At 38.7% G+C, this 16,013-nt stretch overlaps 1 protein-coding gene across 1 annotated transcript in view; it reads left to right on the top strand.

Moving 5' to 3' along the window:
• The window catches only part of FSD1L (fibronectin type III and SPRY domain containing 1 like), an 83,354-nt gene that overhangs the window by 55,551 nt on the left and 11,790 nt on the right, over positions 1-16,013 (top strand). The window contains exons 9-10 of the mRNA XM_030920289.1: positions 1,935-2,064; positions 15,596-15,696. Coding sequence (XP_030776149.1) covers positions 1,935-2,064; positions 15,596-15,696 — 231 coding nt within the window. The remainder of the gene's footprint in view (positions 1-1,934; positions 2,065-15,595; positions 15,697-16,013) is intronic.

Here is a 16,013-nt window from a genome sequence, read left to right as displayed (position 1 = left end):
CCCGTCTCTACTAAAAACACACACACACAAAAAACTAGCCGGGCAAGGTGGCGGGCGCCTGTAGTCCCAGCTACTCGGGAGGCTGAGGCAGGAGAATGGCATAAACCCGGGAGGCGGAGCTTGCAGTGAGCTGAGATCCGGCCACTGCACTCCAGCCTGGGCGACAGAGCGAGACTCCATCTCAACAAAAAACAAAAAACAAAAAAAAAAGAAAATGACACTCCTTAGGATTGAAACCCATGCCTTTTCGTTTGGATGCTGGGGTATTTGATAAGTCTGGTTTTAAGTGGTTTTCAATGGCACTATCTTTTTTTTTTTTTTTTTTTTTTTTTGCCACCTTTGACATCAGTATTGCTGGTGGCCCTTCTTTCCAGCATAACAAACATTAGGGGACAGCCTTAGGATTTCTTCCTTTTTTAAAAAAACAGCCTTAGGATTTTAGCAAGCAATTGAGAATTGGTGGCACCTTAGAGTTAAATCCAGTATTCTTTCTCAAAAATGTAGATGCTCTCACATGCATTGCCTAATGACTCACATATAGATGTTAACTATTAAGGCAGTTCATTCTTGGAAATGCAGGGTATCAGTGTTACATAATCCTAACCTTTTGATAACCTGTCTATTAAGGAATTCTATTTCTATTTTTACTAAAAAGCTGCATTATTGCTGCATTATCTCTTTTTTCTGTAAGTTCATTTCTGTTTAAATACAGATTTTGAAAGCTGTGAACTTCCTTATATTGTATGACATTTACTGGAAGCTCTGTGGTCAGTAGAGTTGTATTCAGAATGTTGTTTCATAAATAAAAACAATGAACAATAGCTCCAATACATAGTTGAAATTAAAGTGCTTTTTACAGAACAATAGGGGATAAAAGGATTATTGATTCATTAGGTAAACAGATATGCATCATCAAACAACAAAATAAACATATAGAGAGTCATAGTTCACAGACACACTGAAGCCTTAGCTAAATTAAGTAATATCCGTAAGTGAAACAGGGTTTTGTAAAGGGATACTGTATTTCTTAATATACACTAGAAGTTTGAACCTTTGGAGGGAAATAGAACTAACAGGCAGATTAGTTAGTAACTGTGTAATAGCTGATACCTTGCAAGATAAAGATTCCGAGAGTTATATTTTAAGATAAAAGGAATGGTGTGATCAGTCATGAATCAATACATTCTAATGATTTACCCTAAATTTCCAAGGAGGGAAGCGTATACCTTGCTTCACTGATTTCCTGAATTAGCAGTTCTGAGTAAGTCTTGTGAAAAGTATAGATAATTCCTCAAAATATCAAATAATCTAGAAAGCATAGTTTTATGTTTTTTGGGTTTTTTTTTTCATTTATGTGGTCCCTTTTCCCTTTGTACACTTGGTCATGTTAATTATCTATCGGCTGGGCCAGTTTCCTTGTTCTGCCATCATGGCCTCAGTTTCTCCATGTTTGTCTTACTTTGAAACTGAGAATTTAGGTATGAAATTATTAAATATTAGAGTATCAGAGAAAATATGTATGCCAGATTCTACAATTTTTTACACGATGTAACTTTATCCTTCTCCTTAATTCTTCCAGTTCCCCTTCCTATTTTGTCGTAACAGTCAACTGATATCCTAATAACAGAAGATTGAGGTTATTGTGTACTCGCTGAGATTTTAGTAGAATGAACAGCAGAAATGTCAGTGACCATGCAAGTACATTGTATTTGATTGGAGTATAGGATGTATTGAGAAGAATAATGGGAAATCAGATAAGAATTATAAATTACAGCCTGATTGTTGAGAATTTTAAGTGCTAGGATTATGAATTTGTACTTTATTTTCTGTATTCAATATTGAATTGATTGAGTAAAAAATAATGTGATAGCTGTGTTTCAGAAAGTGGAGATATGCTATATTTTAAAAATATATTGAAATATTATCTTGAATAGCACTTAACTTCAATTTGGATAACTCCTCATCCCATTTGAACCTGAAAGTTGAAGATACCTGTGTAGAGTGGGATCCTACTGGAGGAAAAGGTCAAGAAAGTAAAATGAAAGGAAAAGAGAACAAGGGCAGGTAAGCTATGCCATTAAATCTGCCATATGGACAAATGCTTGTACACTGGTTCTTACTTAACAATAACTTTCATTGAAATTCTTAGTCAATATACCTATGAGATTTACAGTATATTGGTAGCACCAAAGTGAAGAATATAATACTATTTGTCAGTAGTTTAATATGTCATTAACATTTTTTATTACTTTTGTTTTAGTTTCATCCCTAATCCTCTTACACATTTTCGTTTCAGTATTCCATTTCTTTGAAGTTATATATACAGAAACTTGAATTGCTTAGAAGAAGTTTCTAGTTCCTGAATTTTAGACTTACAGATCACCTATCTTACCTGCAGGTCTGGTCTGCACTAAATGACAGCGTTTAGCAGGTACAACCCTAGGGTCTTGCTTCTGATCAGCAACACAATGAACCTAAGAGGCAGATTTGAGGGCCTTTTGTTATTGTCATAACTAACTTATTTAAATAAAGTCAAAGCATGGGAGCCTCTTTCTTTTTTAATAGAAGAAATTTTTGCTCAGACTGAAGATAAATGCCTTTGTGAGCTACAGTAACAAAAATGAACCCCCAAAAATTCCTCAGCAGGCCTTTAATCTGATTTTGTTATAAGCTGTTAAATTTAAGTTGTAAAACAGTTTCTTAACAGTTGCCTGTTTTTATCTAACAGTGTCCATGTTACTTCACTGAAGAAACATACAAGGTGATGATCTATGTCTGTCTAGTTCTAGGACTTAGTATAATCTAGCTTGGCTGATTAAAAAAACTTTAATTTTTTCTTTTAACCAATAAGCAGAAGCCATTGCGGCAGCCTTCATAAGCTAAAATACTGCTCTGTGTAGACTGTATTGGTAGCTTATGTTTTTAATTTACATTGTAGTGTGCTGCATATTATTTGGATTATATTGTATATGGTAACAAAGTAAGCTCTGCTTTAAAGTCTTTCTTGAATTTTTTTCCCTTATCTGATTTATTTTTACGCTTTTACTCATACCTGGCATCTTTCTTGTTTTACTGAATAATATTCATTAGTCTAACATTATAGCTTCGCTTTTATTTGTATTTGACACACAGCAAGTTTGAAGAGTTCTCTATTTTATAATAATTAGGCAGTTTCAGAATCAACAAGGATAAAAAATAAAGGTCATTGCTAAAATTATCAAGACGGTTCCAGAAAGATGAATTGTTTCAATTTGCATGAGTAATAATGTGCTTATTTGAAGATACTACATATCTTTACTGGAAACCAGAATGTGTTCTCTTTTCAAAATTATCTTCCTCTTCTTTTCAGTTTATGTACTTGCTATTGGGAAAAGTGATTTTATAGTGTATGATAAATTGGAAAATGCTGAATTTAACAGTCTATGAATAGACTACGTATTTGTGATTTAAGGTTATATTATTTCTCCCTTCCTACTTTTTAAGAGCATTTTACATATAGGCTACTTGTGGAATGTTGTATGCATTTACATATTCTTTCCATAAATATTTGTTCACTGTAGGATGTCTGCTGGATGTTATAGGATTTATAGGGATAAACACTGTCTGCTTTCAAGAAATTTACCCTAACTTATGTAGATGAGATGTATGTGCAAGTAGCAATAATGCAAGGTAGACATATGTACAATGGTAAGTGTGAATAAAGGTGTTCAGAGGAAGAAAGACGCCCAGAGCTACCAGATGTTGAGGTGGTTAGGTAGGATAGCCAAACTACAAGTAATAATCAAACCTTTATTGATTTGCTGTGATAGTATAAGCAAGAGGCCACAAAGGAAAGAATACTCACTCCCCCAGTGTTCAGTTTTTCCCAACAGAATGGCACTGGGTGAAGGTCACGTAAATCAACACAGATCACAAGTAGTGGATCTTCTCACTGCAGCAAGGCCCAAACAAAAAGCTTCTGCCAGTTTATGGACCTGAGAGCCAAGAAGGTGGGCAGTGAGGGCTAAAATGGGACAAATACTAAAACAGAGGGGAGAAAAGTATTTTCAGACCATCACTCCTCCCCTGACCTCTGCCCTAAAGGAGTTTTACGCAGAGACACCTGAAAAGCAACTCAGCCTAGGGCCTCTCTCCAGGAAGAGGACCTCTGAATAGAGGTGCCTAGGGTAGGATTGCTGATACGGTGTATGATCATGATGGGGAGAAGAGTGGAATTGCAACTCTCTCTCGAAACTACAGTGCACTAGCTGTGCACCAAGTCTGGTGTGAGGAGGGCAGCTCACCCTACCCTGTGCCCCCACCCTGCCTCATCAATGCCTGCCTATGCTTAGGCCTGAAAGATCACACACAGGGCGCATGCATGTCACTAGACGGCACGCCTGCCTTCTTTCCAGGAGAATTTCCCAAGGACTGCTGCCTGGAAGCTTATGGCTAATGTGGAGCTGACTGTAGTTTGCCAAATTAAGAAAATGCCCCAGTCATTCTTAGGAAGAAAGACGTGCCAGATTTGATCTTTAAGATGGCTGAATGGGAACAGCTCCGGTCTGCAGCTCCCAGCAAGATAGATGCAGAAGGCAGGTGATTTCTGCATTTCCAACTGAGGTACCTGGTTCATCTCGTTGGGACTGGTTGGACAGTGGGTGCAGCTCATGGAGGGTGAGCTGAAGCAGGGTAGAGCTTGGCCTCACCCAGGAAGTGCAAGTGGTCAGGGAATTTTCTCCCCAACGCAAGGGAAACCGTGAGGGACAGAGCCTGAGGAACCCTGCACTCTGGCTCAGATACTGCACTTTTCCCACAGTCTTCACAACCCGCAGACCAGAAGATCCCCTCTGGCGCCTACCCCACCAGGGCCCTGGGTTTCAGGCACAAAACTGGGTGGCCTTTTTGGCAGACACCAAACTAGCTGCAGAAATTTTTTTTTTTTTTTTTTTCCATACCCCAGTGGTACCTGGAATGCCAGTGAGACAGAACCATTTACTCCTCTGGAAAGGGGGCTGGAACCAGGGAGCCAAGTGGTCTGGCTCGGCGGGTCCCACCCCCTCGGAACCCAGCAAACTAAAATCCACTGGCTTGAAATTCTTGCTGCCAGCACAGCAGCAGTCTGAGATTGACCTGGAATGCTCCAGCTTGGTGGGGGGAGGGGCGTCCGCCATTGCTGAGGCTTGGGTAGGTGGTTTTCCCCTCACAGTGTAAACAAAGCTGCTGGGAAGTTCGAACTGGGTGGAGACCACTGCAGCTCAGCAAGGCCACTGTGGCCAGACTGCCAGATTTCTCCTCTCCGAGCAGGGCATCTCTGAAAAAAAGGCAGCAGCCCCAGTCAGGGACTTATAGATAAAACCCCCATCTCCCTGGGACAGAGCACCTGGGGGAAGGGGTGGCTGTGAGCACAGCTTCAGCAGACTTAAATGTCCCTGCCTGATGGCTCTGAAGAAAGCAGTGGACCTCCCAGCACAGCGTTCAAGCTCTGCTAAGGGTCAGACTGCCTCCTCAAGTGGGTCCTTGACCCCCGTGAATCCTGACTGGGAGACACCTCCCAGTAGGGGCCGATAGACACCTCATACAGGAGAGCTCTGGATGGCATCTGGCAGGTGCCCCTCTGGGACGAAGCTTCCAGAGGAAAGAGGCAGCAGTCTTTGCTGTTCTGCAGCCTCTGCTGGTGATACCCAGGCAAACAGGGTCTGGAGTGGACCTCCAGCAAACTCCAGCAGACCTGCAGCAGAGGGGCCTGACTGTCAGAAGGAAAACTAACAAACAGAAAGGGATAGCACATCCACTCAAAGACCCCATCCGAAGGTCACCAACATCAAAGACAAAAGGTAGATACATCCACGAAGATGGGAGAAACTAGCACAAAAAGGCTGAAAATTCCAAAAGCCAGAATGCCTCTTCTCCTCCAAAGGATCACAACTGCTCACCAGCAAGGGAACAAACCTGGATGGAGAATGAGTTTGATGAATTGACAGAAGCAGGCTTCAGAACGTGGGTAATAACAAACTCCTCCGAGCTAAAGGAGCATGTTCACCCAATGCAAGGAAGCTAAGAACCTTGAAAAAAGGATAGATGAATGACTGACTAGAATAACCAGTTTAGAGAAGAATGTAAATGACCTGATGGAGCTGAAAAACACAGCACGAGAACTTCGTGAAGCATACGCAAGTATGAATAGCCGAATCAATCAAGTGGAAGAAAGGATATCAGAGATTGAAGATCAACTTAATGAAATAAAGCAAGAAGACAAGATTAGAGAAAAAAGAATAAAAAGGAATGAACAAAACCTCCAAGAAATATGTGAAAGGACCAAATCTACATTTGATTGGTGTACCTGAAAGTCACAGGGAGAATGGAACCAAGTTGGAAAACACTCTTCAGGATATTATCCAGAACTTCCCCAACCTAGCAAGACAGGCCAACATTCAAATTCAGGAAATAAAGAGAACACCACAAACATACTCCTGAAGAAGAGCAACCCCAAGACACATAATCGTCAGATTCACCAAGGTTGAAATGAAGGAAAAAATGTTAGGGAAGCCAGAGAGAAAGCTTGGATTACCCACAAAGGGAAGCCCATCAGACTAACAGCAGATCTTTCTGCAGAAACCCTATAAGCCAGAAGAGTGGGGGCCAATATTCAACACTCTTAAAGGAAATAATTTTCAACCCAGAATTTCATATCCAGCCAAACTAAGCTTCATAAGCGAAGGAGAAATAAAATCGTTTACAGACAAGTAAATGCTGAAAGATTTTGTCAGCACCAGGCCTGCCTTACAAGAGCTCCTGAAGGAAGCACTAAACATTGAAAGAACAATCGGAACCAACCACTGCAAAAACATACCAAATTGTGCAGACTATCAACACTATGAAGAAATTGCATCAACTAATGGGCAAAACAACCAGCTAGCATTATAATGACAGGATCAAGTTCACACACAACAATATATTAACCTTAAATGTGAACAGGCTAAGTGCCCCAATTAAAAGACACAGGCCGGCAAACTGGATACAGAGACAAGACCCATCAGTGTGCTGTATTCATGAGACCCATCTTACATGCAAAGACAAACATAGGCTCAAAATAAAGGGATGGAGGAATATTTATGAAGCAAATGGAAGAAAGAAAAAATCAGGAGTTGCAATCCTAATCTCTGATAAAACAGGCTTTAAACCAACAAAGATCAAAAGAGACAAAGAAGGGCATTACATAATGGTAAAGGGATCAATGCAACAAGAAGAGCTAACTACCCTAAATATATATGCAGCCAGCACAGGAGCACCTAGATTCATAAAGCAAGTCCTTAGAGACCTACAAAGAGACTTAGACTCCCACACAGTAATAGTGGGAGACTTTAACACCCCACTGTCAATATTAGATCAATGAGACAGAAAATTAACAAGGATATTCAGGACTTGAACTCAGCTCTGGACCAAGTAGACCTAATAGACATCTACAGAACTCTCCACCCCAAATCAACAGAATATACATTCTTCTCAGCACCTCATCACACTTATTCTAAAATTGACCACATAATTGGAAGTAAAACACTCCTCAGAAAATGTAGAAGAATGGAAATCATAACACTCAGTCTCTGAGACCACAGTGCAATCAAATTAGAACTCAGGATTAAGAAATTCATTTAAAACCACACAACTACATGGAAACTGAACAATCTGCTCCTGAATGACTACTGGGTAAATAGCAAAATGAAGGCAGAAATAAAGATGTTCTTTGAGACCATTGAGAACGAAGACACAATGTACCACAATCTCTGGGACACATTTAAAGCAGTGTGTAGAGGGAAATTTATAGCACCAAATGCCCACAAGAGAAAGTAGGAAATATCTAAAATTGACACCCTAACATCACAATTAAAAGAACTAGAGAAGCAACAGCAAACAAATTCAAAAGCCAGCAGAAGACAAGAAATAACTAAGATCAGAACAGAACTGAAGGAGATAGAGACACTAAAATTCCTTCAAAAAAATCAAATGAATCCAGGAGCTGGTTTTTTGAAAACATCAACAAAATAGATAGACCACTAACCAGACTAATAAAGAAGAAAAGAGAAAAATCAAATAGATGCAATAAAAAATGATATAGGAGATATCACCATTGATCCCACAGAAATACAAACTACCATCAGAGAATACTATAAACACCTCTCTGCAAATAAACTAGAAAATCTAGAATGGATAAATTCCTGGACACATACACCCTCCCAAGTCTAAACAAGGAAGAAATTGAATCCCTGACTAGACCAATAACAAATTCTGAAATTCAGGCAGTAATTAATAGCCTAGCAACCAAAAAACGTCCAGGACCAGATGGATTCACAACCGAATTCTACAAGAGGCAAAAGAGGAGCTGGTGCCATTCCTTCTGAAACTATTGCAAACAAAAGAAAAAGACAGACTCCTCCCTAACACATTTTATCAGGCCAGCGTCATCCTGATACCAAAATCTGGCAGACAACAAAAAAAGTAAATTTCAGGCCAATATCCCTGATGAACACAATGAGAAAATCCTCAATAAAATACTGGCAAACTGAATCCAGCAGCACATCAAAAAGCTTATCCACCATGATCAAGTCGGCTTCATCCCTAGGATGCAAGGCTGGTTCAACATATGCAAATCAATAAACGTAAGCCGTCACATAAACAGGTCAAATGACAAAAACCACATGATTATCTCAATAGATGCAGAAAAGGCCTTCGACAAAATTCAACACCCCTTTATGCTAAAATCTCTCAATAAACTAGGTATCGATGGAACGTATCTCAAAATAATAAGAGCTATTTATGACAAAACGACAGCCGGTATCTCATTGAATGGGCAAAAACTGGAAGCATTTCCTTTGAAAACTGGCACAAGACAAGGATGCCCTCTCTCACCACTCCTATTCAACATAGTATTGAAAGTTCTGCCTAGGGCAGTCAGGCAAGAGAAAGAAATAAAGGGTATTCAAATAGGAAGAGAGGAAGTTAAACTGTCTCTGTTTGCAGATGACATGATTGTATATTTAGAAAACCCCATCATTTCAGCCCCAAATCTCCTTAAGCTGATAAGCAATTTCAGCAAAGTCTCATGATTCAAAATCAATGTGCAAAAATCAAAAGCATTCCTATACACCAATAACAGACAGAGAGCCAAATCATGAGTGAACTCTCATTCACAATTGCTACAAAGAGAATAAAGTACTTAGGAATACAACTTACAAGGGATATGAAGGATGTCTTTAAGGAGAACTACAAACCACTGCTCAAGGAAATAAGGGAGGAGACAAACAAATGGAAAAACATTCCACGCTCATGGATAGGAAGAATCAACATCGTGAAAATGGCCATACTGCCCAAAGTAATTTATAGATTCAGTGCTATCCCCATCAAGCTACCATTTGACTTGCTTCACAGAGTTGGCAAAAGCTACTTTCAACTTCATATGGAACCAAAAAAGAGCCCTCATAGTGAAGACAATCCTAAGCAAAAAGAACAAAGCTAGAGGCATTATGCTACCTGACTTCAAACTGTACTACAAGGCTGCAGTAACCAAAACAGCATGGTACTGGTACCAAAACAGATACATAGACCAATGGAACAGAACAGAGATCTCAGAAATAAAACCACATGTCTACAACCATCTCGTCTTTGATAAACCTGACAAAAACAAGCAATGGGGAAAAGATTCCCTATTTCGTAAATGGTGTTGGGAAAACTGGCTAGCCATATGCAGAAAACTAAAACTGGACCCATTCCTTACACCTTATACAAAAATTAACTTAAGATGGATTAAAGACTTAAACATAAGACCTAAAACCATAAAAATCCTAGAAGAAGACCTAGGCAATCCCATTCAGGACATAGGCATGGGCAAAGACTTCATGTCTAATATACCAAAAACAATGACAACAAAAGCCAAAATTGACAAATGGAATCTAATTAAACTAAAGAGCCTCTGCACAGCAAAAGAAACTATCATCAGAGTGAACAGGCACCCTACAGAATGGGAGAAAAATTTTGCAATCTATCCATCTGACAAAGGGCTAATATCCAGAATCTCCAAAGAACTTAACCAAGTTTACAAGAAAAAACAGCCCCATCGAAAAGTGGGCAAAGGATATGAACAGACACTTGTCAAACATATGCTAACAAACATATGAAAAAATGCTTATCATCACTGGTCATTAGAGAAATGCAAATCAAAACCACAACGAGATACCTTCTCATGCCAGTTAGAATGGTGATCATTAAAAAGTCAGGAAACAACAGATGCTGGAGAGGATGTGGAGAAATAGGAACTCTTCTACACTGTTGGTGGGAGTGTAAATTAGTTCAGCCATTGTGGAAGACAGTGTGGCAATTCCTCAAGGATCTAGAACTAGAAATACCATTTGACCCAGCAATCCCATTACTGGATATATACCCAAAGGATTTATAAATCATGCTGCTATAAAGCCACATTGCACACGTGTGTTTATCAGGGCACTATTCACGATAAAAAGACTTGGAAACAATTCAAATGTCCATCAATGATAGACTGGATAAAGAAAATGTGGCACACATCACCATGGAATACTATGCAGCCATAAAAAAGAATGAGGTCATGTCCTTTGCAGGGACATGGATGAAGCTGGAAACATCATTCTCAGAAACTATCACAAGAACAGAAAACCAAACACCACATGTTCTCACTCATAAGTGGGAGTTGAACAATGAGAACACATGGACAGAGGGAGGGGAACATCACACCCTGGGGCCTGTCAGGGGGTGGGGGCCTAGGGGCGGAATAGCATTAGGAGAAATGCCTAAGGTAGGTGACCGGTTGATGAGTGAAGCACACCACCATGGCACGTGTATACCTATGTAACAAAACTGCACATTCTGCACATGTACCCCAGAACTTTAAGTATAATAATTTTAAAAAAGAGAAAAAAAAATCACACACGGGATTTGGGCCTGGAGCTGGAGTCCTCAGACAGGTTATTTAGCCTGATAGAATTTGGAGGACTTTCATTAAAGAAGTGGTATTTAGGCTGGTTTTTGAGCAAGTGGGAAAATGTGTGGTTAGACTAGCACTGAAAGGGGGAACAACCGTAGCAAAGGCACTGAAGTATATGGTGTGAGTTTAAACAACATTTTGGCTGGTATATTTAGCTATATATTGATCTCTAGGGGTGAGAAGGCTAGAAAGGCAGATTGGGACTAAATCAAGGACCAGAATGTCATGCTAAGTCGTTTGTAAGTAGTATAGAAGTACATGAAGATTTTTAAATAAAGGAATCAGAGTTAGCTTTATCTTATAATAATGAACAAGATGAATTGGACAGTAAAGAAATTATTTGGGAAGCTGGTAAAACAACCCAGACTAGAGATAGCTGAAGAGCCTTACTTAAATTCAGATAGTTAAGTGGCCAGGGTGTCCTTTAGAGAAGTGGGGTGAGGGAGGGGATGGGAGGAGATCATGCTTGACATAAAACTTATTATAAGTTGTTTCTTGAAAAAGTGACTTAGGATTGGAAGTCTGGAATACTGCAATGGAAGAGTTTTTGTTATTTAACTTTTCTCTGAAATTAAAGTACCAATGTCAATAGTTATGTCTGTTTTTCTTTTCTCCATGCTTCCCTTTAATTCTTTACTACTGGTAAGTTAACAAATTTTTAAAAATTGTTTATCTGGTTATCAAAAGAGTTCTTAATACATTTTGAAGCAGTGCCAAGTGACATTTTTCTCTTTATTTATATGACGTTCACTTTCTATTTGTTGCTCTGAGTTACTTGGGAAATATTTTTCAGAATGCATGTTTCCTCTCAGCAGACACTCTGACCCACCAGTTGGAGAGGTAAACTATCAGTGTATTTTGAAAAAGTTTCCTGATTGTTTCTGATTCTGTTGTGCCTTTTCAATTGACAATCATTGATGTATTACAAAATGCCGAAGGCCATTGTTTTTCCAATTTAGTACTTTGGCTCAGGAAGATACAGGTGGTCCTTAATTGATAATATCACATATTCTATTTACTCAGCTGAGCTCATTCTAGTCAGATATTGTACACCTACTCTGTACTGAGGATACAGAGATGAGATGTGGTTCCTAGCAACAGTTAGTTCCCTTCCCTCAGCTACTCCATAGTCAAGTTCCTCACTTGCCGTAGCAAACAAGCACCAAGGGTGCCGTATGATAGATTGTGTAAAACCTGTCTTTTTATCACCCTTTTAGTCCCTGCTCCTTGATAGGGGAGTTTTGCTTTGTTTTACTTCAGTGGCTCTTAGCCCAGATGAACAGCAAAATCCTGAAATTCTTAATTTAAAAACACAGACATGTGTTTCTCAAGCTTGCGCTCCAGTATCTGATTTAGTAGTTTATGGTTAAGTCCTGGTAATTTGCATTTTTAAAAGTTCCCCAAGTGGTTGTGATGTGCAGCTGGGTTTGAGAACCACTGGTTTGGCTCATTTAATTCCTCCTCACTCCTGATTACACGTTTACTTTAACCTCTTGTCTCCTTTCATTTGATTCTTACATAGTTAGCCGAAACAAAATCTTGTTGACTTTCTTTGCTGTTTCTCAACTGAATAGCAACCATAGTCATGACTGTTAATGGTAAGATAGTACTAGCAATACTAAAAAGCATTGGGGTTTAAAGTGAAGTTAGAGATAATGAAGAGCTAGTGTTCTCAGGTTATTGTATCCCATCTGCCTTCTCTAGTTACAAAAGTAATTTTTTACAAATACTGACATGATTAATTAAAATTGTGTTCATTTTTGTATAGTTACCAATATTTGCAGTTGAATAACTTGAGTGGAGGAAGATTAATATGCAGTCAGTTTATGAATTGGTGACTTGATGAACTGGGTAATCTTTGGTGACCTCTGCACTCATTTTTTTAAGGGGAGAATGTACTTTCATTTCAGATAATCTCATATGAACTTTTGGAGAATAACTGTCAACCACACGAAGTTCTTTTATTACATAGGTGTTCTGGAGACCTAAAAGCTTTTTCATTATAATTTATATACCATGTTGAAACAATTTTACTTTTGCCCTCTTCCTTTTCATGTCTTCTTTTAATGTTGCATCTAAAACATTGTTTTTTCACACCTTTTTAAAAAAAAGCAACAGTGTGGTTTCTTTCATGAAATATTTCCAGAAGCCTAATCCAAAAAGAGACAAGTATAGCTGGTTAAAGGAGGGAGGAAGCCCTAAAGCTGGCATCTGTGGCATCTGTGGATTCCCTTGAGTTCAGCACATGGTTTAAAAAACCATTGATTTCAAGAGTCTTTGCCCCTCACAAGATCAGGAAAATAGAGCTACATGTACTATTTTTTTAAACTTTGAGGCAAATATAATGTTTTCCCCTGAGCTTAAGATAAAGCTTTTGAAAACATACAGACCTTTTGTAATGAGGCTTTTAACATTCTCTATGAGCTTATATAAAATGAATTGGAAAGAAAATTATGATGCAGTTATTTTTTCCTGAGTTATCAGTTGACAATGTTTGCAGTTTGACTTTCTTACTAGTTAATGACTCTTAAAAGTATTGTGTAAGTATCAACTTAGAATACATGTTCATCCCAAACCTTGGAAAAGTGAAAACAGGTATTTTTGTTATTCAGAATAAAGAGTATAAATGTTTAGTAATTTTTATTTGTTTCTATCCCTCATTTTGGAGATCTCAACAACTATTCTGGAACTTCCCCCCTCACGTTCTGTTTTGCTGTCCCCCCTACCCAGTAGCAAGAAACTACTGCCTACCTTAGCACAAGTTTCACAGAAATTTTAATCTACCTATCCACATTCAGCTTTGTTCATGCTATCTGTTCAAACAGAACCTATAGTCAGTTTTCAATTGTCTTTTTAAAGAAATATCTTTACACAAAGGACCTTTGAAATCCCTTGGGAAGAATTAAACTAAGTCATGCGAGTGTTACAATTCTAGACTTACGCTTTTGCTACTTAATATTATACACTAAAAAGGAGACAGTTGAAGTGGTCCTGAGTTCTTCGAAATTTGTCTAATAAATCTGCTTTCTGACAGCAAGACAACATTTAAATAATGTAGAACGAAGTCCCTGAATCATATGAAATGACTTTAAGTTTTACCTGTATTCTTGCTTTGCCTTTGTCAGGGATTTCTATTCTAGTATTGATAGCTTATATTAAAATCTACTAAGTTGATCTTAGGAAGAAAATTTCTAGTGCTATGTTAGAAAAAAACTGTTTTTATTTCTAATTAGTGGTGAGAATATAGTTATCCCTATATCCCCTAAATAATTTTAGGATAATCTTGACCAAAAAATCTTTTGTTAAATGCAGTAATTCAATATAATTAAAATGTTATTTTGAAAACGTCTTTGGGACTTAATCTATTTTGAGTTTTTGAAAGTTAGCAAACATCCCAATACTCTCCAGTTTTCCATATATCATATAATTTGGTATAAGAGGAAGTCAAGGTGGATCTTGGCTATTTGAGTAGGAGAAATGCTTGATAATACTTTTTATTATCCTGTGCATGGATTTGGACAATTGCCATTTCCATCTTTTTTTTTTTTTTTTTTTGGAGATGGAGTCTAGCCCTGTCGCCCAGGCTGGAATGCAGTGGCATGATCTGGGCTCACTACAACCTCCGCCTCCCGGGTTCAAGCGATTCTCCTGCCTCAGCCTCCCGAGTAGCTGGGATTACAGGCACCTGCCACCACGCCTGGCCAATTTTTGTATTTTTAGTAGATAAGGCGTTTCACTGTGTTGCCCAGGCTGGTCTTGAACTCCTGACTTCGTGCTCTGCCTGTCTCGGCCTCCCAAATTGCTGGGATTAGAATCGTGAGCCACCGCATGCAGCCATCCCCCCCACATTTTTTTAGACGGAGTTTCGCACTTGTTGCCTAGGCTGGAGTGCAGTGGTGCGATCTTGGCTCACGGCAACCTCTGCCTCCTGGGTTCAAGCGGTTCTCCTGCCTCAACCTCCTGAGTAGCTGGGATTACCGGCATGTGCCACCACGCCCTACTAATTTTGTATTTTTAGTAGAGATGGGGGTTTCTCCATGTTAGATAGTCTGGTCTCAAACTCCCGACCTCAGGTGATCTGCTCGCCTTGGCACCTCCCAAAGTGCTGGGATTACAGGTGTGAGCCACCACGCCCGGTTGCCATTTCTATTTTTAAGAAGTTAAGATTCAGAGCAAAAATACTCACTACTTATAAAAAGAGTTATTTAGTCAGGATTATAAGAATAAACCTATCTTTGCCTTTATTTACCTTCAAAAAAAGTAAGCTGTAACTCATTATCTTTCTTGAGTTCTTCTTTTTCTTTAGTAAGTCTTGTCACATTTTAGCATTGTTTCTTATTTCAGCCATGTGTCCTTTGTGTAATCCTTGCTCAGTCTGCATGCCATTAGTGTTTTCAGCCTGCTTTGTATTGATAGCTTCTTACATTTCAGTGTTTATAATTGACAGTGCTCTTTAATAATAGTTCGGATCAAATTGAATGGTTGTTATTTCTATAACATAATGAGAAATTTTTTCAGAGGTTCCTTCCATGATTTCTAGTTTTAGTTTATGAAACATTTACAATATAAAATATTCATTTTTCTTTTTTCTTTTTGTTTATATAGAAGTGGTACACCGTCCCCAAAACGAACATCTGTAGGCTCCAGGCCACCAGCAGTAAGAGGCAGTAGAGATCGTTTTACTGGAGAATCATACACGGTGCTGGGTAGGACAAAACATAATTGTTTTTCATTATCTCAGATTAAAGGCATCACAATCACGCTGGTGGACTTTCCACTCAAAGTGGCTATCTGTATATTGAATAAATCTTTGCCAGAAGTTCCTCCCAATTGAAACCTAATTACTTTGGGGAGTTTTCAGATTGTCTTATTATTATTGATACTTTTAAAACTCTACTTCAGGTTACATAGTGTTCCCACATCTTTATATGTAAGCCGGGAGGGGGGATAGTAAGGAAGAAAACCTCTGAAGTATTTTATATTCAGAAGAATATTACTAAACATAAAGGTAAAGTTAGAGCAG

Source organism: Rhinopithecus roxellana, chromosome 16, assembly GCF_007565055.1.
Source record: "Rhinopithecus roxellana isolate Shanxi Qingling chromosome 16, ASM756505v1, whole genome shotgun sequence".
Taxonomy (NCBI): domain Eukaryota; kingdom Metazoa; phylum Chordata; class Mammalia; order Primates; family Cercopithecidae; genus Rhinopithecus; species Rhinopithecus roxellana.
The sequence above is the reverse complement of the archived record's forward strand: the minus strand, read 5'-3'. Positions and strand labels throughout refer to the sequence as shown.